The sequence below is a fragment of the Mastigoproctus giganteus genome, chromosome 8 (assembly GCF_048544385.1).
Source record: "Mastigoproctus giganteus isolate SK-2022 chromosome 8, ASM4854438v1, whole genome shotgun sequence".
In the NCBI taxonomy this organism is placed as follows: Eukaryota; Metazoa; Arthropoda; class Arachnida; order Uropygi; family Thelyphonidae; genus Mastigoproctus; species Mastigoproctus giganteus.
The window spans coordinates 17420965-17448917 of NC_143582.1; the positions used below are offsets into that span (position 1 = coordinate 17420965).

The following is a 27953-nucleotide window of genomic DNA, read 5'->3' on the forward strand; positions in this document are numbered from 1 at the left end:
TCACTGACATGATCAGTGAATTATTATCTACCTTGAAATCTCATCCTTCATGTAAACCTTGATTTTCCAATAAATGTGCTAAGGCTGCTTAAGATAAGAATGTAGCATATAGCTCATATCCAAATCTACCACTTCGTTTTCTGCCTACACAACATTCCACAAAACCTGTAAAACAATTATCAATCAATCCAAACTCTACTTGAAACAGACTAAGAGTAGGGAACTTGTTTCTTGTTCAACTGGTAGTTCAATCATTTAGTTTCTGGCCAAAGTGATTGGGTACAACTTTTTTCCAACTATACTGTCACCTCTCTTACAACCTGATGGCTTAACTGCATCTTCACTAAGCAAACTTATTAGCTAAGTAGACTTATTAATAATCTTCGAAAATCACCACCTATCATACCAAACACACTCCACTCTGTCTCTCTCATGGTCTTCTGACAGAAGGATAGGATGTTAAAGAGTTCTGAGACATCAATGTCAAAGATCTGATGGCATTTTGCCAATTGTTCTCAAAACTTGTGCAGAGCTTACTCATATTTTTTCTCACCTTTTTACACTTTCTTATACCTCTGGTGTTTTTCCTTTCACATGGAAATTTGCTTATATTAAGTGAGTTCCTAAAAACTGGCTTAATAAATTGGAAGGGTGATAATCTCTATCTTTCAATTATCATCTCATTGCACTTAACCCTACTCTTTCCAAAATAATGGAGAGCAGGCTAAAGAGCATAGCGTTAATTGTAATGTGGCTCCAGGGGTTTCCCCCAAGTGCAATGAGATGATAAGCTAGTTTTTAGGAACTTGCTTAATATAAGCAAATTACCTGGTCAATGATCACCAATATGAATTCCTTCAGTGCTGATCTACTGGTGATATACTGACACGTTATTTCATCTTTAGACAGATTCAATGGGAAAAGTTCAGTGAAACTCAAGCGTTACTCTTGACCTTTCTAAAGCTTTTACCCGTGTTTGGCATGGAAGTCTTCAAAACAAGCTCCCACCTTACAGATTGTTGACTGTTTTTTTGCTACTGATTAGCTAGTTTTCTCTTTGAATGCTTACAGAGGGTAGTGGTAGATGGCTCTCTGTTTACTGATTTCTCAACTAATGCTGGTGTTTTCCAAGGTTCAGTTCTTTCTCTCAATCTTTTCCTCTTGTATATAATGACCTTCTTCCACTGACTGGAACTTTTCAACAGAATACATAACTTCAAAAGACATCAATCATATTGCATGGTGGAAGAGGTGGGGGGTGGCCAGAGCTTTGCTCTAGAGACTAAATGTGGGTTCCACTACTTCAAGCTTCCAATAAGCAAAGAGGTGGTATTGCACAGGTTGATGAGAGTCATCTGCCACCTAGTAAGACTGACCTAGTAACTGAGGAATTACAGCAAACTATTCTCAGGTGTTTAGAATAGTTTGCTGTAATTTTTTTTTCTCACATAAAGTAACAAAACTGATACTTTTTGTGACATAAAAAAAGTTTGAGAACAACAGTGTTTTTGAAAATAGATGGAGAAACTCTGTGGTACTATCTCTAGTACAGTCCAACAGGTAGCTTTCTCCAGGCATCCACCACACCCAGGTACAACCACTAGATTGGTAGACCAAATACCATGACTCACCACTCCAAAGCACACCTTTCCATTGTTCAAGGTGAGTCTTACACCATGCTAGATAGCATCTGGCATTAGTCAGGGTGATTAGTAACTTGTAGACAGCTGCACATCTGTCGTAACCCATATTATGCAGCATCCAGTGCACTCAACTAGTGCAGATATGCATCCCAATCGTCTCAATGAGGGCACATGTGTGCGATGACAATGTTGATGTTCACCTACATTTCAAATGGACAATTCTTTTCAGGGCTTCATTGTCACATTCCATCAGCTTTCGAGATAATGTGGTTCATCCACTTCCATTTGCAAATCACATTACCAATCATCAATCAAAATACCTTCAGTGCCACTGAAATGTCATGTACAGAGTGATTGCCTACATCGCATCCTATTATCATTCCCCACTGGAAGCCTTAACTCCATTGATCTCAGCATCTTACATTCACAACTGTATTACTGTCTCCTCAAAAACCTACAATTTATCATTGTGTCTGACACATGGTGCTTAGACAGGACACGACCAACTATCAATAGAGAGGTGTCCAGATATTAATAGTAGGGCACTATTTCTCCACTTCTGTTTTTATATATATATTTCATTTTATGATAAAGTTTGCTCTACAGCCTGTGAACTCTGTTGAGTATTTCTTACTCTGCTGATTAAATTCAAAAAAGATGGCTCAACCTCAAGTATATGGCACAATGTCAACTATACAAGCAGAATCAAGGCTACATCCCTTTTAATCTGATGGGACTACAAGGCCAAGTGGTACCTTATCTATCTCTCTCTCCGATGACAAAACTGACCTGAATATCTGTGATTATCACTGGATAGTTCAATCTAATTCTACTAGATCATCAGCCAGTCTCAAATCCATTATGTGAAGGATCAGCAAAACCTGGGGTTCCCTAAAAAAAAAGTTTACAAATCAACAATATCAGATTGGTAAAAAATTGCATATGAGCTTTGACTTTTTCTTTTAACTTTAGTATTAGCAGTGGGAAATGATGCAAGAAAAGCAAGTTTATACAGTATCAGACATAAAAAAATAAAAATAAATAAAAAACATTTTTTATGTGTGTACCCAACATTTTTCAATGTTGAGTATCCAGGGCACTTGACAATACCATATGTAAAAACCCTCTAGCTTGTCTGTACTGCCCTGCCCCACCCCTCACTCAAGTATATGCAAAAATATATTCTAAGATGTATTTTAGAGACTAAAAGGAAGAAAAAAAAAAAAAAAAAAGAACCGGTGGTCTGATTCTGAATGGTTAAGCAGCTATGGCTGTTTGAATTTTAAAAAATGGCTTGGAATTGAGTGGTACAAAATAAAAAATAAATAAGAATAAGCATACTAGTAAAATGTTCATTCATACTACATACTTGTATGCTTATTTCTATTTTTTTTTTTTAATTATTATTCATAGCTTTGTAACCATTCAGAACTACGCTCGTCTCCTACAATATGTTCCAGAAATTTTTACACACGTGTGTGTGTGTGTGTGTGTGTGTGTGTGTGTGTGTGTGTGTGTGTGTGTGTGTGTGTGTGTGTGTTTCTACAAAATACTTTTTATATAATTTATACTTTAAATAAAATATAATACACTTAAAGTATAAATGAAAATGCACATTTTTATGTGCATTTTAAATTATTCAAAAACTTACTCAGTGCATTTTAATTTACTCAATTACTTCCCATGATTCCACTCAAAGACAAATGGAATTGTGGGAAGTTACCTCAAAGTTACCTTCTTTTTTCTAAATGGTAGATGTGTTTTATTAAACATTTCATTTTCTCTGTGTAGCTGATTCATTAGATATTCTGCTATGAGCATTTTACCTTCTATACTTTTTTATGCGCAACAATATTTATTTGAGGTACTCCTTGAGTGGCATGGTGTATAGGTTCTTGTGACCAAGGTGAGCTTTTATGTGAGTGATACTGCATGACTGCTCTCACTGAATAAGGAATAAGTGGTAAGAAAATACCATGAACTGTTTGACTCCATTAATAACGTACATATTTTCACCAATTTGGAAATAAAGATAATACCAATGTATTTGAGTGCTTTATTATCTTCAAACAATATTTATTTGCTTTTTTGCCTCTTTAATAAACTTTGTTAATTCCATATTTATAAAAATCTAGTAATAAAATTTGCAGGACATCATATTGAGAAATCAAAATCTACCAAAACTGAAAATTTTAAATTTCACTTCTTATTTTTATCGTTAAGAAAATTCTTACTCTGCAGCTCCTCTGAAGGAGTTTCCCTGGACTGATTAAGCTCTTCAAATTCCACAGACATTGGTATACTTATCTGGGGAAAAAAAATAATTATTTCTCAATAATTTCCTTATAATTGATTATTTAACAGCATATAAAATATCATCAGATGGTATTTATTATTAATTTAAGCTCCACAACTAAACATTTAAGCTGTAGTGAGAAGTGGGAAGTAGCTATAAATAAAAATTTTAATAATCTCATTTTAAATTAGCCTGAAACAGCAAATCAATTATCATAGAATATATAACATACCTCATGTGGGTGTTTTCTGTAAAATTCTCGAATTTCTCTTAACCTGGAATAGAACTCTGCAAATTCATTAGGTCCAGACAATGCTGCAATTTCTTGTTTTCTTAGCCTGTATGAAAATGTGTAACCATTATCCTCGTGTAATTTTGTAATTTAACATTCATGTTGTATAGGGTGGGCAGATTGCCAATATTTAACTAAATTAAGCAATATAAATTTTGAAAGTCACTGTGTAAGTTAATAAGCTAAAACAATATAAGGGAAGGCATTTTTTTAAAGAAAAAAAAAATTTAAAGTGATGAGAGCTTACAAGTTAGATAACTTATTACACTTCATTACATTTTGGTATATTTGATTTTTTTGCCTTAAATTATTTGAATGACTTTTTTCCATTTTTCTCTGATTAACAGAAGTTAAAAGTAATAGATGCTGTATCTTAAAACTGCAGTGTCACAGCTAGGTGTAACTTGTCACAATGTGTTTGGTAACCTAGCTAGACACTGTAATACACAAATCACCCATTTATCTGCAATAAGTCTGACTCAGCATATTTTGAACAGAATTTGTTTCACTGCATTTTAAAATGAATAATTTTACTGAGCAGCAAATGTGCATAATTTTGTTTCAAATTTGGGAAAAGTGAAACAAAAACCCATGAAATGTTAAAAACAGCTTTCAACAGCTATGCTACATGTCATTTGAAGATTTTTCAGTGATTTACAAAATTTAAAGAAGGCCACTTGTCCATTGAAGATAATCCTCACTCTAGCTGCCGATCAACTTCAAAAATCAATGACTCGATTGCTTGTGTTCATGTCTGATCAGGAGTGATCAAAGTCTATCTGTGAAACTGCTACTGAAATTGGTATTTCTTATTGCATTTCTCATGTGTTACATTCAATTGACATGCCAATCAATTTTAACCCATGATTTGGACTGCAACATGTTTCAGCAAAGTTTGTGCCTTGCATACTCACTGATGATCAAAGAGAGCAAACAGTTTTTGCATGTCAGGATCTTTGTCAGCATGCTGCAGATGCTGACCCACATCGTGTCTTTTGTCATTAACAGTGATGAATCATGGGTGTATGGCTATAATCCAGAAACAAGGTTCAGTCCACCCAGTGAAAGATGCTGTCTTCTCCAAGGTTCAAAAAATCAAGATAATCACAATCAGATGCCATCATTATCTTATTTTTTGATCCACAGAGCACTGTTCATTATAAATTTGTCCCATGTGGTCAAACAGTGAACCAGGAATATCACAAAACAGTTCTACAGCTACTGTGCAAAACTGCTCAGAGAAAACAGCCAGAAAAGTGGGCAGGATTCAGAAATTGGCACTAGCACCATGAGAATCCCCTGCACAACTGCTGCTATCCATTCAAAAATTCTTATGAAGATTACCATTAGAGTGGTTCCCAATCTTTTGCACTCACCAGATTTAGCTCCCTGTAATTTTTTTTTGGTTTTTTTTTAAGCTTAAAGCCACAGATTTGTAATGAATTAGGAAATTATTCATGACATAACACATGAACTACTGGAAATTTCTAAAGAATGCCCCAAGAAGCTGCAGAAGTATTTGAATCAGTGTATACATCTCAAAGAGACTATTTCAAACCAGATCCATCTGAATGGTTGTTAAGCTCCTTCATTTCCCAAATGTTAGTTTAGTGAATTTAATTAAATTTGGGATGTCTCAAAAAATCTTTCTAAAAGAGCTATATATAAAATTTCATGAAAATCTGTCCACTGAGAGTGGAGTTCTTATATGTGGACAAACAGACATGGAAAAGACAATAAGTGCTTTATACATTGGCAAATGTTCCCAAAAAACAGCTACATAACAAATACACAAAACTTTACATGTATTTTTCTTGGTATATTCTGTCAACTAGCCTCAATGAAGCTTATACATGACTGAAGAAAGGCAAGAAGAGGTAAAGATATGAAGAAGGCAAGGTAAATGACAAATAACATTAGAGGTATTAATTAAGTCTCTTCTTTTTTGCAAAAATCCAGCCAATCTGCAAACTAAGTAGGGCATTCTAGTGGTGTAATATCTATTTCTGGAATCACAAATGATTGCAAACATGTCAGGACTACGAAATTGCTGGTATACACAACTAGTGGCAGCTATTCAGCTGTTTCCTATGCCAAGAGGGATGGTCTGTTCTGGGCCATGGCTGTGCCTGTGCCTGCTTTCAAAGGACCTAATGAACAATTGCTGAAAGAAGAAACAGCGCTTGTAAGCAAAGAAGGGTCCATGATGATGGAAGCTGTAATGCTGACAGGTTGGACCAGGACTAGCTCTCAGAGTTTGGGTGTTGGGTAACTAGTAGTAGTAGTAGTAGTAGTAGTGGCACTTGATGCAAGAAAGCAAGTGTAGGAGCTTATGCAGCATCAGCCAAAAAAAAAAAAAAAAAAAAATCACACCATACCCTCCAAATGCCTGTCCAGTTCCTCCTTAAATTTACTTAACCTATCAACTTCCACAACGACAGATGGAAGTTTGTTCCAGCAATTAACCACCCGCTGGCTAAAGGCAAATTTCCGCACATCTATTCTACATCTATCCTTTCTTAATTTGAACTTATGTCCCCGTAGGTTCGTATTCTGAACAAGTGGGAGGATCCCATCAGAATTCAGCGTGCTCAACCCATTCAAGGCCTTATAGACCTCAATCAGATCACCGCGCAGGTGCCTAGTCTCCAGCAACTGCAATTTGCAGAACTTAAGCCTCTCTTGGTAAGAGGATCCCTTCATTCCCCTCACCAATCGTGTTGCTCTTCTCTGTACACGCTCAAGCAAATCTACATCCTTCCTAAAATGAGGCCTCCAGACCTGTACGCAGTACTCAAGGCGTGGCCTGACCATTGCCTTATACAGAGGGACAATCACCTCCTTTTCCCTGCTAGCAAAATTCCTATATATCATTGACAAAACCCTATGACCTGCCCTAGCAGCCTGTCTACATTGCTCAGAAAACTTCATATCTGACTGCACAATTACTCCCAGGTCTTTTTCATTTTCTACCACCTTAAGTGTAGTACCACACAGTTGGTACGTTTCTCTGGGGTTACTTCTACCCATATGCAGTACTTTGCATTTGTCAAGGTTAAACTTCAGTTGCCACTTCTTAGCCCATCTGCCCAAATTATCTAGATCCTGTTGCAGTAGCACACTGCCATTACTGTCATTAACAACCCTGCCAACCTTCGTGTCATCTGCAAACTTCGACATTAAGCCTGATATACCTTCATCAATATCATTGATAAATATACAAAACAACAGTGGACCCAACACCGAACCCTGTGGGACTCCACTAATAACATTAGTCCACGAAGAGCAGCACCCATTGATTACCACCCTCTGTCTTCTCCCACTTAACCATCCTTTTATCCATTGTAGCAACTTACCCTTAATACCATTCTGCTCCAATTTGTACAGTAGTCTTCCATGCGCAACAGTGTCAAAAGCTTTCCTGAAATCCAAGTATATTATATCAAAATTATTTTTTGCATCCAGTTCCTTTGTGACCACATCATAATAACCAATCAAATTTGTCAGACAAGACTTTCCCTTAACAAACCCATGCTGTGTCTGAATTATTGCTGCAGTCTTGTCTAGATGATCCTGCAATGCATCTTTAACCAGTGACTCCATTATTTTACCCGGAACAGAAGTTAAACTAACTGGTCTGTAATTACTCGTGTCACCCTTTGAACCTCCTTTGTGAATTGGGGATACATTTGCACATCTCCAGTCCGTGGGAACCTCCCCTGAATCCAAGGATGCTCTCATAATTATGGCTAAGGGTTTGCTTAGTTGCTTTGCCGCCTCCTTTAATATAACTGCATAGATCCCATCCACCCCGGGTGCCTTTCTTATGTTTAACTTCAACAATTTCTCCTCCACTTTGCTCTCAGTTATTACAAAATCATTAAGCACACTGCTACAATTTGATAACCTTCTTCCATTTTCAAACTGTAATAATTCCTCACGTGTGAATGTAGATGCAAAATACTCATTCAGTTTGTTTGCTATCTGAGCAGGATCATCAACAGTCGAACCATCGATGTCAAGTGGACCAATCATATTCATCCCCTTCCTTTTAGAGTTTATATAAGTAAAGAAATCCTTGCTGTTTTTCTTAGCACCTTTTGCCAAAGATTTCTCGTAATCCGCCTTTGCCTGCCGAACCTCCTTTGTGACCTGATTACAGACTAGCTTATATCTGCTACAGGCTTCTGCGTCGCCTAATAATTTATATGCATCCCATGCATTTTTCTTCTCTGACACGAGTCTCATTAGTTCATTTGATAACCATTTAGGCCTAAACCTTGAACAATATTTCTTCATCGGTATGAAAAGTCTAGTAGCTTCCACGATTAATTCCTTGAATGCTTCCCACTTAGAATTTACTGTTTGTAACATCGTCAGTTGATCCCACTGTACAGAATTTAAAAACTGTCTGAGACCACTGTACTCCCCTTTACGGAAGCAAAAACCCTTTCCTTTACCCCTGACGGTAGTTACCTCTTTGAGTAAATCCCACTTCAGCACACTGTGATCACTGCCACCTAGTGGTTCCTTTATCTGCAAATTCTTAATACACGAATGATCACTGCTGATAACCAGATCAAGAGTATTACTTTCTCTGGTTGCCTCTCGAACATGCTGCTGCAGAAAACAATCATCCAATAAATCCACAAAAGTCTGACTAGTGTGTGAGTGACCAACCCACAAGTTCCAGTCAATATCTGGGAAGTTAAAATCCCCCATTATAAGACATTCTGATTTACTGACCCACTCTATTTCTCTGTACAATTGTTCATTGTACTCATTCGAGTCATTAGGCCTATAACACACTCCTACTCTTATTTTTGCTTTCGCAGTGCTTATGTCACACCAAACTGACTCAACAGTGCACTGTCCATCTATATCAACTGGATGCACTTCTTTTGATTTTATGTTTTTCTTAATTAACAGCATAACACCTCCTCCCTTTCTGTCCTGTCTATCCTTTCTGTACACATTGTACTCCCCAAATTCCAGTTCTGCATTCCTTATATCTTTGTGACACCACGTCTCTGCTATCCCAACAATATCCGCCTTTGATGTCTTAACCAACACTTCAAATTCATCAAATTTATTTACTATACTTCTAGCATTGGTATACATGCAAGCATACATGCTCCTATGCCTATTCCTTGTTACCCTAACACATCCCATATACCCAACTATTCCAGGATGACTGCCATCCGTCCCTGAAACCCCCAACACCCCTCGCTCCAGGTCGCTTCTTATTCTAATAGAAGTTGTGCAAGAATCACCTTCACCTCTGCCTGCGGTTACTGTTAAACTATTAGTCTTTGTATCCCCCCAAGCTAGCAGTTTTCCGACCCACCTAACACTGCCTCGATAGCATCAGCAAATATTCTTGCACCCTTTCTATTTAAGTGTATCCCATCCCTGTAGAAGCAGTCTCTCCTGTTAACAAGTACAGTCCAGGCTGAAAAAAATTCTACCCCTTGAGCCTTGCACAATCTTTCCAGGGCCGAATTGATCGACAAGGCTCTCATCATATACTCCCTCCTATTGTGTCTGGGCAGAATTGCAGACACTTTCAAATGCAACCCTAATTCTCGGCTTTTTTTCAACAGTGACCTGTACTTGTTGAGTAATTCTGCCGGTCTCCTACTCTTAATATCATTAGTGCCAACGTGTACAACTATATCACCTTTTGTGCCCTTGAAAGATGATATCCGCTCTACAACGTCATCAACCTTTGCCCCTGGCAGACATACCCTGGTCCTGTTCCACCTATCCTTTTTACATAGCATAACTGTCCTACTTGAAAGTTCAGTTCATTGTCTTCAGAGAAACTGAGGGTTGTACTGGAAGTTGGAAATGGGTATGTGGGGGGAAGGGGGAATTTCCTTATGAGAGCTGTCAAGGCTTAAGAATCCTATTTTTAAGGTTGGTTAGTTGTTAGGAGTTTTGTGGCACATCAGCATCTAAGGCTATTGTGCACCAAGTTGGGTAAGGAAGTCAAACTAGCTAAACTGTGTATCTGCCAATATGTATGTGTGCATGTACATATTTTTTTTTTTTTTACTATATAAAAACCAGAAACATAAAATGCATTAGAAACTATAGTACTTAGTGAGGTGGGTTTGAAGGTTGAAGTGACAAAATAAAATACTTGACATTTAGACTTCAATTTCTGCAGATTGTTTTTGGGAAATACATATGAAGGAAGGCTGTTCCAGAAAATGGAAGCTAATTATTATGAATAAATGAGGAAGAAGAAAAGTTGGTTCTGTGAGTTTGACTGATTGATTTTCGTTTTTATGGTGCAGGGGTGACTAATCTGTGAGTTTGAAGTTGGATGGTAAAGGAATGTTAACTGGTTGTGGCATGTGTTCGGACTGCTTTGGAAGAGAGAGCGGGAATTATAGAAGCCAATTCAGAGGAAGAAGAGCGCCCATGGAAGTATCTATAGAAAGGACATGCAGCAGAAACAGAGTCTATGAGACAGAGTGGAGAGACTTTGTAAGAGATGAGTCATTAATTAACCTGACTGCCCTCTTCTGAATGGAGTCTAGAAGCCTGATTCCTGATGACAATATTCCATAGTAGAGTAGATCTGAGATTTGTACAGAGTGAGTGGTTATTTAGGAGAAAAGTAATGTTGAGAGTGAAACAGAAAAACCAGTTTTTTTTTTTTATGCAGAAGAAGAAGAAACATTTCTGAAGTGCTTATGCCAAGAGAGAGATTAGAAGTTAGGATAATCCCTAAGAGAAACATGAAACTTGTCTAGAAATCTGAGTGTTGTCAAAGATAAGCACAGGAGCAGAAGAATCTTTTGTGCAAGATATAAGACAGACCTGAGTTTTAGAAAGATTGAAATTAACTATATTATCTTTGCCACACGAGAATTACCTGAGATCAGCATTTAAGGAATTGGTAGTGAATATATCAGAAGTTGAAGCTGTTTGCGGAGGGCAAGATTTCTCAAACTGGACGGTGGAATGCAATGTACCATCTTCAGAAAACAATAGATAGGATTTCCAGTCAGTGGAAGAAATTTATTAATATAAAAGAGAAAAAAATCACTGTGAGAATGAAAACTGCAGTGAGTTGTCAAAGAGAAAACTAGATACCCAACTGAAAAGAACAGTTGGCAATCCATGATATAGAAACTTATTTAGAAGACCTTTGCCAAATACAATCAAAAGCTTTAGATTGTCAAGAGCAACTGGTTGAGTTTCATCAAACTTTTCCATTGAATCTGTCAATAGATGGCTAACATAAGCCAAAACAACTGAAGCAACACTGACAGAAACACTAGTAATCATTGATCAGATGGAAGGCTTGGAGATAGTTTAGGAGTTGACAGTTAATGGATTCCTCCATTACTGTGGAAAGAGAAAAGGTAAGTGCTATAGGACAATAATTGTATGGGAGGAATTTGTCACCCTTTTTTTAGGAACTGGTTGGATATGAGCAAATTTCCAAGCAGAAGGAAAAACACAAGCAAAATAAGAAAGTGTAAAGAGGCAAAACAGAACAGGAAAATACAAGTTTTGAGAACAAGGGGAGAGATACAATCAGGATCTAGAGCTTTCTTCGATCCAGACTGTTCAAAATTCTTCTGACACCCTTTTAATTGAAGATCATAAAAAAGCATTGAGTGGAGCGTATTGGAAATGGTAGGAGGAGGTAAAAAGCATTGAGTGGAGTGTATTGGGAATGGTAGGAGGAGGTTTGCCAAGATCATGAATACAAGAGTTAGCAGAAAAATAGAATGCTAGCAGGTCCACTTTATTTTTAGCTCAGCTGGGAATAGAACCATTAGGTTTTAACAGTGGTGGGACTACAAATGGGCAAAATTTGTAGTCAATAGCTTTGCAAAAGACTAGATTGCATGACTACCATTTGCACAAGAAGCAAGTTTTCTAATCAGCCTATTCAAAATAATGCCTGCTTTAATAATCTGGCAAGCTTTAGTGTAGACAGAAAATGAACCTGGAGATATGGATGCAAGCCAATTGTGACATGCAACTGGCTTGCATCCATCCTTATCTTGAACAGGACAAGATGAGATTTTAAGATGGAGTTTGGAATAAAGGATTTCATCCCTAGAAGAATAATTTCACTGATATTATATGAACAAACATTGACATCAGAATATTAAAAATAGCAATCCAATCAAGAAAAAGAATAATAGAAATCTAGCAAAGCATCCCATTTCACATTCTTGTAATGCAAAAAGAATCATACAGCAAATAATTAGGAAAACTGAGATGAGCACTGGTCGGACAACCGATAATTTTTCTCACAGAAAATTAAGTGAGTCTTGAAAGACTGCGAGTGAAAATGGATGTCACTAATATTGGAACTGAGAACATGTATATTTCTGATTAAATGAAGCATGAATATATTGATAAATATAGATAAGCATAAGCTGATCAAATTATATCTTCACAAATAATAAATCTTAAAGGAATAAAATATCACTCTTAAAGTAGTAGTAGTAGTAGAGGCATATGATGCAAGAAAGCAAGCTTATGTAGCATTAGCCAAAAAAAAAAAAAAAAAACAATTTCACATATCCTTTCCCTCTAAATGTTTGTCCAGTTCCTCCTTGAATTTATTTCAGCTATCAACTTCCACAATGACAGATGGAAGTTTGTTCCAGCAATCAACTACCCACCGACTAAAGGCAAATTGCTGCACATCTATTCTATAACTGTCTTTCCTCAATTTGAATTTATGGCCCCTCAGGTTTGTAATCTGAGCAAGAGGAAGAATCCCATCAGAATTCAGCATGCTCAACCCATTCAAGGCCTTATATACCTCAATCAGATCACCTCGCAGGTGCCTAGTCTCCAGCCGCTGCAATCTGCAGAACTTAAGCCTTTCTTGTAAAGAGGACCCTTTGTTCCCCTCACCAATCTTTTTGCCATTCTCTGTACACACTCAAGCAACTCTACATCCTTCTTAAAATGACGACTCCAGACCTCTATGCAGTACTCAAGGCATGGCCTGACCATTGCCTTATACAAAGGGACAATCACATTTTCCCTACTAGCAAAATTCCTGTATATCATTGGCAATACCCCATTGACCTGCTCTGGCAGCCTGTCAAGTGTCAGAAAATTTCATATTTGACTGCATAATTACTACCGAGTCTTTTTAATTTTCTACCACACAGCTGTTACATGTGGTAGAAAAATTTCATTTTCATTTTCTCTGGGGTTACTTCTACTCATATGCAATACTTTGCATTTGCCAATGTTCAACTTCAGTTGCTACTTTTCAGCCCATCTTCCCAACTTTTCTAAATGCTGTTGCAGTAGTACACTGCCATTACTGTCATTAACAATGCCACCAACCTTTGTATCATCTGCAAAGTTATTAAGCCTGATATACCTTCATCAATATCATTGATAAATGTACAAAACAACAGTGGGCCCAACACCAAGTCCTGGGGTTTGTGAATTAATTAATTCACAAAGAGCATTAATCCACTGATTACCACTCGCTGTCTTCTCCCACTCAACCTATCCATTTTAGCAACTTGCCCTTAACACCAGACTGCTCCAGTTTGTACAGCAGTCTTCCATGCACAACAGTGTCAAAAGTTTTCCTGAAATCCAAGTAGATGATATCAAAATTATTTTTTGCATTCATCAAATTTGTCAGAGACTTTCCCTTAACAAACCCATGCTGTATCTGAATTATTACTGCAATCTTGTCTAGATGATCCTGCAATGCATCTTTAACCAGTGACTCCATTATTTTCCCCAGAACAAAAGTTAAAATAACTGGTCTGTAATTACTTGTGTCACCCTTTGATCCCCCTTTGTGAATTGGGGATATATTTGCACATCTCCAGTCCGTGGGAACTTTCTCTGAGTACAAGGATGCTCTCATAACTATGGCTAAGGGTTTGCTTACTTCCTTTACTGCCTCCTTTAATATAACAGGATAGATCCCATCCACACCGGGTGCCTTTCTTATGTTTAACTTCCACAATTTCTCCTCCACTTTGTTCTCAGTTATTACGAAATCATTAAGCACCTTGTTATAGTTTGATAAACTTCTGGCATTCTCCTCCTTTAATAACTCCTCATGTGTGAATGTAGATGCAAAATACTCATTCAAATTGTCAGCTATCTGTGCAAGATCATCAACAGTTAAACCATCGATATCAAGTGGACCAATCTGATTCATCCCCTTCCTTCTAGAGTTTACATAAGTAAAGAACATTTTGCTATTTTTCTTAGCATCCTGTGCCAAAGGTTTCTCATAATCTGCCTTCGCTTGCCTAACTTCCTTTGTGGCTTGATTACGGACTAGCTTATATCTATCATAGGCTTCTGTGTCGTCTGATAATTTATATGCATCCCATGCATTTTCCTTATTTTCCATGACTCTCGTTAATTCATCTGTTATCCATTTAGGCATAAACCTTGAATGGTATTTCTTAGTTGGTATGAAAATCCTAGTAGCTTCCAAGACTAATTCCTTGAATTCTTCCCAATTAGACTGAGTCAGGATGAGTCTTTAAAGAGGGCTCCCACAGTGACGAATGTACTCATGTTTGTCTCATTTTATCCATGGAAAATTTATCTTCCTCTTCCAAGTTCCACTCTTGCTGCACAGAAGTAGGCGCAGTAACAAGAGATTATGTTTAAGGTTAGCACGAACATAAAAAAAACAAACTACTAATTATTATTTAATTAGTTTTTTAGGTTTTTCTCTCCTTAGCACTTAAATCAAATAAAGAAATTTATGCAGAGATGCCAGAAAATCACTCAGAAAGTTGCTGTGATCACTAATAAACTCGTGTGGTACCTGGGCCCACTGAACTGGAAATCTCCTTTGGATCATGTCAGGTAATTTTGACTAAAAACATGCATCAAGTGTAAAAATTTTTTCCAAGATTGTGGAATAGTGACAGGTTCATTATGAATAATTGTTCAAGGAGCTGAGAAGAAGAGTGGAAATTGTCTAATTTCATGAATTGTGTTGTTACTGGTTAGGAAATGGGTGCACGGTTATAACCCCAAAAAGAAATTCCAGTCATCCCAGTGGAAGTCCCCAAACTCAAAGTCCAAAAAGTGTGCAGGTTCAGTCATATGTGAAAACAATGTTGGTTGTTCTCTCACGTCCTCACAAAAAAAAATTCAAAAAAAAAAAAAAAAAAGATTCACTATAAATTTGTTCAGAATGGTCAGACAGTAAATCAGGCCTAATATAAAGAAGTTCTGATTTGATTGAGAGAAAAATTTCAGAACTGCCATAAGCTCTCTGAAAATAGGGCTTTTTCTACAAAGGCAATGCTGCTGCACATACTACACTATCAACTCAAGAATTTTTAGCAACCCCCCTCCACCCACAAAAATTTCTGTAGTATTCTACCTTCCATATTTACCTTATCTTGCCCCATGTCATTTTTTATCGCCTCCCCAGACTCAAAATGAAGCCAAAAGGATTTGAATAGATTCTGCAGTGGAATACTACAGAAATTTCTTGACAGCATTCCAAATATCACACAGAATGCAAACAACAGAATTTACCTGACTCACAGTTGAAGTTATCCAGCAATACTTCCAGAAGTGGCAAAAACGGGAGAAACTACTTTTAAGGGGACCTCCTATAAAAATGTTGTACATACCCTAATTTTTTTAGAAAAATAAAGTCTGAAACTTTTTGTTCAGACCTTGTACATATTTTGTTTTTCCCCAAATATCCACAATCCATTACAGTTTTTTTCTTTTTTATTCTTTTTCATATTCATTCCTATATGACATAACACCAACTTGCAAACTGATGTCCAAAATGCATAAATTATATTCTATTTATAAATATTCTTTTCTCTCTGAACCTAATATCATCTCAATCACACTTTAAAAACTAGCAGAGATTAATTTAATATGGAAATTAATAGAGTATTTGAAAAGTATGCTTTCAGTAAACAAACCATCCAGTTGTAATGGCTTGTTTAGATTAGATCTTAGATGTTAATTTTACAAAATCCTCAGTGAATGTTTATAAATTTAGCAGGCAGGCATTGCTCTCAAAGTACAAATCATTACTAAGACAATGTCACAAAGAAACTCAAAGAGGAGCTTAGTATTCAGTTCAATATTATTATATGGTGGTAATAATGTTAGTAATAGTATTTGACTAATCTAGTAAATAGTGGCACTTCAATCATTAAATAATTACTTAGAATTATGTATAATATAAAACACATAAGTAGACTCTATACCCATCTTTGTCTTCATATAGTTCTTTCAAATTGCCTGTACATTCCATATGTCTCTAGAATAAATATAAAATAACTTTTGAGAATGTAAGCTGATTAAATAAAATTCATAATAAACTATATTTGATTAGTTTAAGTAAATAAAGTTCTATTTAACAACATTAATTTGTGAACAGCAACATTCCTCATCCCCAAAAAAAAGTTCTGAACAGTTTTTGTTTTGACACTTGTGTAACAAGATATTAACAATTAAAGAATAATGCTGTCCATCCAAGCTGAGTGATTTGTAATGCAAATTACTCAGCTTTATGTGCAAATTCACAATGAATTTGCAATATGAAGACACATTTCCATGCAAATTTGATAACACACTGGCCATCAAGAATTTAAAATGAAGCCATTCCAGCTTGTGAAGAAAAGATGTTTAAATGGAAGGCTCAATCCTAACAAAATGGAATTCATTGCTAATGAGTACTGTGAAATGTACATCATGTAGGGATAGTGTTGAGGAAGTGCACATGGGGCCACCCACACATACACCCAATAATACCCAGGATGAGAACTCCCTACCAATGTCATTAGAAAACTTGACAAGTGCCTACATATCAATGCCTATGGTTAGGGCAGAAAAATGTAGGCCACAACGGAAATACTTGATATGGAAGGAGCAGTGCATCCAATTTGATGAATAGCATGTGTGTGTGTAAATGCTAGCTCAACATTTAGGAGTAAACCATATTAAAATTCACTGCACTACAAGGGAAAATAGTTTGCACCCATATCACTTTTGCCATGTTTAAGAACTCTTGCCTGCTAATTATGAATATCATGTTCTACTGTGCTTTCTGCAACAAAATACCATCAGCAAACAGTTCTGTGAGCAACTCCAGTAGAGTGATGAAGTACATCTCATATGAGAGGGCATCTGCAATTGCCAAAATATGCGTTATTGGGTGGATATAAATTTTCATGTTACCAGTGTATGTGCCAGTAACCTTGGAGACAAAATTTATAAGCCAGGCCCTATCTTCTCTCTGATAATCTAATTGGAAAACATTAGATCTCCTTATCTATTGTGCTACCATACTTAGTTGATGCCTTTGACACCAACAATGTGGTTCAAAAATGCAATTTTACAATTACAAGGTTTGTTTGTTATTTGGTTTTTAGGAGCATTAGCAACTAAGGCCATATTGCTCCAGGATATGCGGTGGTCATTCCCTGACCTTTCCACATCCTCCGTATTTGGTGGTGATGGGCTCGAACCCCGGTCTAATCAAGAAGGTGCACTACACACTGCTGCTCCTTCCCACCTGGCTACGGAGGCGCCTACAATTACAAGGAATGGCACCACTATGTACTTTAGAGCAGTACTTCTCAAACTATCTGTGGTGAAGTACCAGTTTCTTTTATTTCTAATCTGTTGTGGACCGGTACTTTTGTAAAATACAAATCTCATAGACTGGTAATGGATGGATGAATCGTCAGGAACCGGTAACGTCCGTGACCAATTTTCAATTCGTCGTGGACCAGTAACACAGTTCGCAGACCAGCACTGGTCTGCTGACTACACTTTGAGTAGCGCTGCTTTAGAGTATTGTCCACCTCAATGCTGCATCTTCTGAGGGATAGATAGGACATGATAGTCCAATAGTCTGGTCACCCTGATCGCCTAATCTAAGTCTGGTGGATTATTTCTGTGGGACCAATTAAAGGAATAGATTAATACCAACTTGCCTTCAAGCTTGGAAGGTTTAGCAGGAAAAATGAGGTGACTGTCCCTCTGTATAAGGCAATGGTCAGGCCACACCTTGAGTACTGTGTACAGGTCTGGAAGCCTCGTTTTAGGAAGGATATAGATTTGCTTGAGCGTGTACAGAGAAGGGCAACAAGATTGGTGAGGGGAATGAAGGGTTAACTTAATCCTCTTTCCAAGAAGGATTAAGTTCTGCAAATTGCAGCAGCTGGAGACTAGGCACCTGCGAGGTGATCTGATTGAAGTGTATAAGGCCTTGAATGGGTTGAGCACGCTGAATTCTAATGGGATTCTTCCATTTGTTCAGATTACGAACCTAAGGGTACATAAATTCTTATTGAGAAAAGACAGTTGTAGAATAGATGTGCGAAAATTTGCCTTTAGCCAGCGGGTGGTTAATTGCTGGAACAAACTTCCATCTGTTGTTGTTAAAGTTGATAGGTTAAATAAATTTAAGGAGGAACTGGACAAACATTTAGAGGAAATGGTTGTGTGAAATTTTTTTTTTTGGCTTTCTTGCATCCCATGCCACGATTACTATTACACGTAGCCATCAATGCTACAGATGCCTACAAATCAGAGTACATGTGGCAACCTGTATCATCATCACCTTGTTTGCTATAACGTGTACAAAGGCACATCAAGCATCACTTATAGAAACAAACCCTCCTTTTCAGCAGCTGACCACCTACCCAGTTATGCTGCTTCAGATACTTTTTTTTTTTATGAAAACCCCAAGCACGAAAGGTATCAAAACCTAGAGTACATAGTACCGTGCATGGGTTGAAGGAGAAGTATGGGGGGGGGGGGTGCCGGAAACTTTTCTCTAAAGACTATACATGGGTTTTACCACTTCAAGACTCCAATAAGCAAAGTGGTGGTATTGCACCAGTTACACCATGTACACTACATGAAGTGTAACAAAATAAACCGTTACTTTCACAAGCTGAATGCATGCAAAAATAATGACCAGTGTTCAAAGAAACCATTTCGATTATTTTGGACATGCACTGCATTAAGAAATGCAAATCACTCAGCATGGATATGTTGGCATTAACTTTATTACAATAATTATTTTATTAATTTTATAATAAAATATTACAAATATTTTATTACATAAGTGTAGGTGAAAAACTGTTCAGTTGTTTTTGGGTACGAATCACTTTCCATTTGCTGATTATGTGACATTAACACCTTGTGTTTGTGTGTGTTATGACAACAAAAGGTATTGTGTATGAATCTAATGATGAAAAAACAGAAAATACTTGAATTTTCTTGAAAGACTAATTTTCGGTAAATAGGTGTGAAGGAAGATTGTTCAAAAGAACAAAATAGAAAAAAGCTATGAATCTGGAGTTGAACAATGAATGGATAAGGAGTTCGGAAGTTTGAAAGAGCAATGGAATTACTGATTGATGACATTATGGCAAATTTGAGATTTGTACAAAGCTAGTAGCTGTACAGAAGAAAAGTAATGCCAAGAGCATTAAAGAAAACCTAGTTCTTTTTATGCAGAGGAAGGAATAATTGAGGTGTGCTTATGCAAGAACAGATTAGAAATTAGGATAATTCCCACTTTAGTTATGCGACCACACCACCTGCCAATTCAAAAGAACTGTGCTCATGGAAATAGCTACAGAAAAGGCATGCAGAAGAAAATTAACATCTATGAGGCAGAGTGGTGAGACTTCATAAGATACAATCATTAATTAACCTGACTGCCCTGTTTGAATAGATTCTAGGAACTTCAGATATTTCACGTGGGATTCACCCCAAATGCAGGAACAATATTACATGATGGGGCAAATCTGAGATATGTACAGTGAGTAGATATTCAGAAGAAAAGTAATGCCAAGAGTGATAAAGAAAACCTAGTTTTTCTGATGCAGATAAAGGAATATTTGAGATGTGCTCATGCAAGAAATATTAGAAGCTTGGATAATCCCTAATAAAGATATGTGATCATGTCAATATCATCAATGATAAGCACTGGAATAGAAGACTATCTTGCAAGAAACAGCACTAGACTGAACATAAGGATTTAAAATGACTAAGCTTTCTTCATTCCATTAAAGCATTTCCTGGAGTTTGGCATTTAAGGAACTGGCATGGATATTCAAGAAGATAAAAGCTGTGCAAGAAGACAAAGCTGTGTCAACTTTTCCTCATACAAATGAGAAAAAGTTGATTATGTGAGTTTGGAATTGGACAGTAAATGATACTGACTGACTAAGGCACATGTTCAGACTGGTTTAGAAAAGAGTAGGGGAATTACAGATGCTAATTCAGAAGAGCAATATCCATGGAAATATTTAGGGCGGGCTGTAATGGAGGGTATACACAGGTACAAAGGGTACTAGGAAAGTTTTGCAATATGACGCAACAATGAATCACAGGAAGCTGCTTGTTGCTGCATGTTGAGACATGTTCATACGTGCATAGTAGCCGCCGCGCCAAGTCGATGGGCTCAGTTATTCATTAGTAGTGAGAGTGCAAAGTGCTTGCGATGGCATCGTGGTCACGAAATGAGATAAGGACAGTTTTGCGGTATAATTTCGTGCGTGGTTTAACCATAGACCAGTGCTTAGAAGAAATGACTCTTGCACTAGATGATGATTGTCCACATCGTACAACGATATTCAGGTGGTATATAGAATTCCAAAGGGGAAATTTCACTCTGGAGGATTCTGAGAGGCTGGGAAGGCCACGAACGTCAGTTACGGAGGAAAACGTTACTGCTGTGAGGAAAATGCTTGACGAAAACAGGCGAGTGACCTACCAACAGATAGAGGATACTTTGGGCCTAAATGCACTAGCAATTCGTTCGATTCTGCAAGATCATTTGCACGTGAAGAAACTTTGTTCTCTCTGGGTGCCGCATCAACTGACTGTAGAGCAGATGACATGACGTGTGACTTGGTGCTGGGAGATGTTAAAAAAGTTTGATAAGGGACAATCTCGGTATGTGAACAACATCGTGACAGGTGACGAGACTTGGCTCTACTATTACGATCTGCCGACCAAGGCTCAAAACAAAGTTTGGGTCTTTGATGATGACGACACACCCGTAATTGTCAGAAAATCCCGATCTGTAAAGAAGAAAATGATAGCTGTATTTTTCAAATCGAGTGGAATTGTGGAACGTGTCGTTTTGGACACGCAAAAGACAGTCACAGCTAAGTGGTATACTGAACAATGCCTGCCTAAAGTCATTGGATCTATGAAGAACCTGCGGCCAAAGTCAAGAATGGACACCTGGTACCTCCATCATGATAATGCTCCAGCTTACCGCGCCAAAGCCTGCACCGAATATTTGACCACAACAGGACTGAAACTTCTGGAGCACCCTCCCTACAGTCCAGACCTTGCTCCCTGCAACTTTGCACTGTTCCCACATGTGAAAATGAAGCTAAAAGGGAGGCGGTTTTCCAGTGATGAGGACCTTCTACAGGCTTGGGACAACGAGTGTGCTTTACTCCCTAGTGAAACTTGGCAGAACTGGTTTAAAGATTGGTTTCGGAGGATGGAGAGGTGTATTGAATGTAGAGGAAATTACTTTGAAAAAATTAAATAAACAAAGCTGTATTGCAAAACTTTCCTAGTACCCTTTGTATATATCATATACCCTCTGGATTTTTTTAGCGTATACCTTCTGGTTTTTTTTAAAGCTTTAAAAAACAAATATTATTAAAATATTTACTGAAAATTAAAAATATAAATTTATTAGAATTTGATTCTTAGGCAACACTTATAGTTTTATTATTTTTAAACACTTTTATTAGCATGTATACCCAAACTAGTAATAGTCTTTAATTTCATGCCCGGAGATTTGTTTTAGTTTTATAGTCAGTTAGTACTGCTACCTATCAAAATGTAAGTGAACTCGCAGGATTCTCTGAACTAGTGTTTCATAAGATGAAAAGAGTAAGGTTTTGTTGTGGTTGTGAGGACAATCTTCTCATATTTACTGGAGTAAGTACTAAAACCTTGTATTTTTTGTAATTAATTTTACTATCCTTACATATAGTTATTATTTATATATATTAAAAATTTATAAGTACTCAAGTATATCAATCTTACTAAAGTTCATTTAAATATTTTTTGTTTTAATATTTATTCTATGTATTTGTGTAATATTATTGCACATTATCAATGTATTGAAAAATTTTATTATTATACTGGACTTCAGTATAATACAGACACCAATAAACGATGTTTATAAAGTAACAAGTTGTCAATAAACCTCCCAATAAATGAAACAGTGGTGGTGCACCAGCAATGAAACAATGGTGGTTTTGTTACAAATATTTTTAATTGTTGTTAATAACATGACAGCATGAATGCTTTGACATTCTTTTGAATACTTTTATGGAATTATTTGCGAATTTTAATTCTTTCTTTACAATTTTTATTTGTACATAAAAATTTTTATTTTTGATCTTAAAGTAAAAAAAAAAAAAAAAAAAAATCACTATAAAATGTTTCATAAAAAAATTTTTTATAATAATATTTTATAATTTTATTTGAATATTTATTATTATATTTTTAATATTTATTTTAAAATTGATCTTTATTATAAAACTATATTATTTATTGTATTTTTGGAATTTAGAATTTAATAGTTTCTCTATAATTCAATTTTCACTTATTGACCAATGAATTATTTTTATAAACAAACTGTTATTCTATTAAAATTCATAGATTTGTATTTTATTTTTTAATTACTTTTTTAGTATGGATCAATGGTTAAAAATGAGAAGTTTTAATAACAGAAAATCAGAGGATGATACAGTGCCTAAAGATAAAAGTAATAAAAAAAGAAATGATAGTGGAAGTGGAAATTAGATACTCAGCAGGCACAAACATAACTGCACAGCAAGAAGTAATATGGCCAGATGTATGGAATCATTCCCAGTATTCTGAGTTTAAAAATAAACATACATGGCTTGAAAGTTCAAATGGTAAACTTGGATGTAGTATTTGTTCTAGCATTAAAAGCCTAGGTGCTTCAAAAAAAGAAAGGCTACGACATTCTGAAGAATGGAGTAACCATTTAATTGAAGCATCTGAAAAAAATCAAAGCAGTCAGCTGTCTAACCTTTGGAGCAAAATTAAGAAACACATTAATTGTGATGGTCACAAAATAGCTGAAAATATACTTAAAGTAGGAAAAGAGTTTAGTTTAGTTTAAAATTTTAACGGCGCATTAGCAGCAGTGGCTATTATGCACCAAGAAAACAAGAAAAGAAGGAAAAGAAAAACATTTTGAGGTAAATGTGAATGCAGTGGTTATTGCAGCAGAACCCACTACAAAAATTTTTAGAACTGCTTACTATATAGTGAAGAAAAATCAACCATTTTCTGATATTGAAGATCTTATTAAATTACAACAGGTAAATGGTCTAGATCTTGGTTCTATTCTTCGCTCTCAGTATTCTGCAATGAATATAATAAATCATATTGTGAAAGAAATGAGGGAACAGATGATTTCCCAAATTATTGACTTAAATTTAAAATTAAGTATACTCATTGACAAATCCACAAGCTTAAGCAACAAAACCACATTGATAATTTATCTGAAAGCATATATAGGTGGAGAAACTCCAGAATATATGTTTCTTGATCTATGCGAATTAGAATCGCAAGATTCCAAGCACGTTGAAAAAAAACTTTTGCACATTTTAAAAATCCACAGTTTAGATGAAGACTATTTTAAAAAAATTAATTGCAATTGCTGTTGACAGAGCCAGTGTTATGACAGGGAAACATTCTGGTCTCGGCTTCAACAAAGATATCCAAACATTTTCACTTGGCACTGCCTTAATCATAGATTAGGATTGTCTGTGTCAGATATCATTAGACGTAAGTGGAATAAATCATTTTAAAACATTTTTGGACAAAATTTACATTTTATACAGCCAGTCTCCTAAAAATTGTCAGGCTCATGAAAATGCTTGTCACGAATTAAGAATAAAAAATTTAAGAAAAGTGGACAAATTCTTGGAGTACGCTGAATTTCAAGCAGTTTCAGTACAGTGAAAACCATATGGGAATCATATACGAATCTTTGCATTGCCATTTTAAAAAGTCATCTGCTGATCCAAATTTAAAATCTACTTACACAGGCTTATTGAAAAGATTTGAAAGTCCTGAATTTGTTTTAAATTCAGGACTCATGTATGACATTCTTCAAGAATTGTATATTTTATCAACAGAACTTCAATCTTGAACAACATCATTACCGAAAGCTGTACATCTAATAAATAAAACTATCTGAATTTTAGAAAGTTTCAAAGATCATTCTGATGAAAAAACTCAATTAGCATTAAAAGCAAATGATGATTTATTATTTAAAGATAACCTTTAGTTCATAATTACAAAATCATACCTTAATTTCATTCTATCAATTACGATTGATAGAATGAAATTAAGATTTTGTTTGAATGGTGAGAATGAACTTCTTAAAGATATTTCTGTGCTAGATCCAATAAATGTATCTATTAATAAAAATTTTACTAACAAATTTTATGTAATGAGTAATTTTATTTAAGCATACTTACATCAAGTAGGATCTTAAGTCTGTGGTCAGAATTAATTTGTTCTCTATGCTGCAGGAGAGAAAAAAAAAAATTTATACTCGAATATCAAATCCTAATGATGTAAATATAATGAAATATGATTTTAAAAAAATAAACTTAAATAATTCTTTCGTGTTATGTATATGCATAAGTATAAAATATATTATATTTATGCATATAAGTATGAATATTATAATTTAACACAACGCTTTCTTTTAAAACAATTTTAATCAAAGCCAAAGATTAATCAAAGGACCAAAGATAAAACTGCCATAATATCTGTGGATTACTTTTTATGTGGTCCTTACCAGGAATGCCACATAGCTACAAACACCTTCAATAAACACGTAAAACACATTTTGGTATTAAAAAAAACAAAAAAAAAAAAAAAACCTATGACTGCATTCTAACACGTTACAACAAAAAAAGCATCTTGTCAGAATGTTTACCATTCTGTTCCTTATACTTTATGGCTGAAAATATATTGTAGATGATAATGTAATGAGCTAATAACTTTTAAGTAATGTTTATAGTAAGTACAAATAAAAATGAGAATAATTATTCTTGTTTCTAATTTTAAAAATTTGCAAACTATTAAATTCTGGTTGGTACCCCCTTGATTGGGTGCTTTTGGCACCCAATCAAGGGAGCATGCTGAACGACATACTAAACTATGTGGGCATTTTTAGTATTCTCAAAACAGATTTCATTCATATCAGTTGTGTCAGCACTCAATTTAAAAATTAAATTGCGAGAAAGCAAATCATTGGTTTGTTTGCCCAATAATTAGTATCATTCACACTGCTTTCTCCTCCATATAACATTTAATGCTTTTTTAATTTTAATTCTTTAAAATTAAATTTAATTCTATTTAATTCTTTTTATATTACCATGTGGCTTTGATGACTTGGCATTTCTGAGAAACTGCAACAGAAAAAAGTTGCCCTGTTATTGCATTACAACTGGACATATGGCATTGCTAAAATTCCAATCTGACATTTAATAAAACTGCTGTCCAGTTTTATTAAATGGAGAAGAAAGTTCTGAAACTGGCTACCATCAACAATGCATAAATAGCAGATTAGCCACTTGCTCAAAAGTTGTGCAATACCAGGGCAACTCACTGTGAAGGCAAAGATTGTTATGCTATGAGCGATAAAACGATTGTATTACCTGGGAAGTTTAAATCCTGCTGGCCTTCCAAGTCGGTATAATTTCAACTAGGTCAAATGGCATTAGCTATAAGTTGAAGCTCTAACTTTGTATAGTTAATTTAAAAAATTAAGTTACTCTATAGCATAACAAACATTGTAAATATATGCAGCAACGTCTACCATTCTGATGAGAATGCATGTAAACAGCTCGTCTAGTTTCAAAAAAAGGATCAGCGTGTGCAGAAAGAACATCACATTCAACATTCCAACCGCGCTGCATAAAAATACACTGATCACATAGTAACATATCTTACTTCTCTGTAACACTGGTTACAACATTGCATGTAAAACGTGTTATACTCGTAGTTTCGCATAGCTCGTGTGGTATCGTCCTAATAGTAGTATTAAATACACACCTGCAAATCGGTATAAAAGATGAGTCTTTATATACGCTTATATCAGTACAATGAACACTTAAGACAACAAAATCAAAATTCTCCCTACTTCGACTTTAATTTTTGTATTAACTCTTACCCAAGAAAAAATTAATTAGTTAAAGATACGCGTAAATTATTATTTCACCCTTAACAAATATGAAACAAAAAGATAACAAAATCCAATAATACGTCTTAACAGATACAAAAAATTAGTGATATTTCGTGCTACCCATAACCGTCCGCATGGACCGCTAATTTATTGAAAAAGCTGTATACTCGCTTATTAAGCTATATTACTGTATTTTTTCTATGCAGCATTTCCTTTGCCATCGCATCAACGAGTCGCTCTCTTTCTTCATGATATCTTCTTTGCTGTTCCAAAATTGTTTCCATATTCCACTCTACTCTACACAAACTACTAAAAAATGGGTACGCTATGTAGTAGTAGTAGTAGTACTATATTCTTCCGCTAGGGGCAGACCAAAATATTGAAGGTATCGGGGGCAGAGGAAGTTACTGTAGAGTTGTTAAAATTGGGAGAAAGAGACACACAAAAACTGGCAAGGCTCAATACAAAATGCATTAGGAAAGGTGTGACGCCTAAGCAGTGGAATAATGCAATCATAGTTTTGCTGCATAAGAAAAGAGATAAATCAGAAATTGGAAATTATAGACCAATTAGCTTGTTATCCCACATCTACAAGTTGTTCACAAGGGTGATTACTAACAGATTAGAAAGAATACTTGATGAGAATCAACCGAAAGAGCAAGCTGGCTTTAGGACAGGATTCTCAACTATGGATCACCTTCACGTAAAGTCACAGCTAATGAAGAAAGCAAATGAATATAAAACACCATTATGCCTGGCATTTGTGAATTATGAAATGGCATTTGACTCCATACAGCATAAGGCAATGTTTCGAGCTCTGGAAAGACAAGGCATAGATACCCCATATATTATGATTTTGAAGAAAATATATGAGAGTGCTACCTCCTTTATTAGACTAGACAAAGACAGTAGGAAATTTAAAATCGAGAAAGGAGTTCGACAAGGAGAGACAATATCTCCGAAGCTGTTTACTGCTGCCCTTGAGGAAGCCCTTTCAGAAGATTAGACTGGTCGCAGAAAGAAGTCAATGTGAACGGAGAGTACCTAAACCATTTACGATTTGCAGATGACATTGTGGTCATAAGCCACGATCCCATAGAATTAGAGGAAAATCTTAATCAGTTATGCACAGTTAATAAGGATTTTGGACTAAAGATGAATATGGCTAAAACAAAAGTAATGATGAACAAGTATCCCACAGAAAGGGATATAATCATTGAAGGAGCAGTAATTGAAAAGGTGGAGTCATATACTTATCTGGGACAAGTCATTAGCTGTAATAATGATAAATGGCTGGAAGTCAAGAGAAGAATAAATTTTGGATGGATAGCATTCAGGAAATATAGTCATATATACTGAGGAGCAATATCCCAATTTGTCTGAAACGTAAAATAATGAACCAATATATACTCCCCACTATGACTTATGGAAGTGAAACTTGTGGCACTCACCAAAAGAATGGAA

The 27953-nt window shown here is 35.8% G+C and overlaps 1 protein-coding gene across 1 annotated transcript in view; it reads right to left on the reverse strand.

Moving 5' to 3' along the window:
• The window catches only part of noi (splicing factor 3a subunit 3 noi), a 96857-nt gene extending 70036 nt beyond the window's left edge, over positions 1 to 26821 (reverse strand). Inside the window, exons 1-5 of the mRNA XM_090379100.1 lie at positions 26678 to 26821; positions 24772 to 24819; positions 16459 to 16511; positions 4172 to 4277; positions 3878 to 3950 (exon numbers count right to left, since the gene is read on the reverse strand). Coding sequence (XP_090235226.1) covers positions 3878 to 3950; positions 4172 to 4277; positions 16459 to 16511; positions 24772 to 24819; positions 26678 to 26773 — 376 coding nt within the window. The 5' untranslated portion in view covers positions 26774 to 26821. The remainder of the gene's footprint in view (positions 1 to 3877; positions 3951 to 4171; positions 4278 to 16458; positions 16512 to 24771; positions 24820 to 26677) is intronic.
• Positions 26822 to 27953: the final 1132 nt, after the last annotated feature.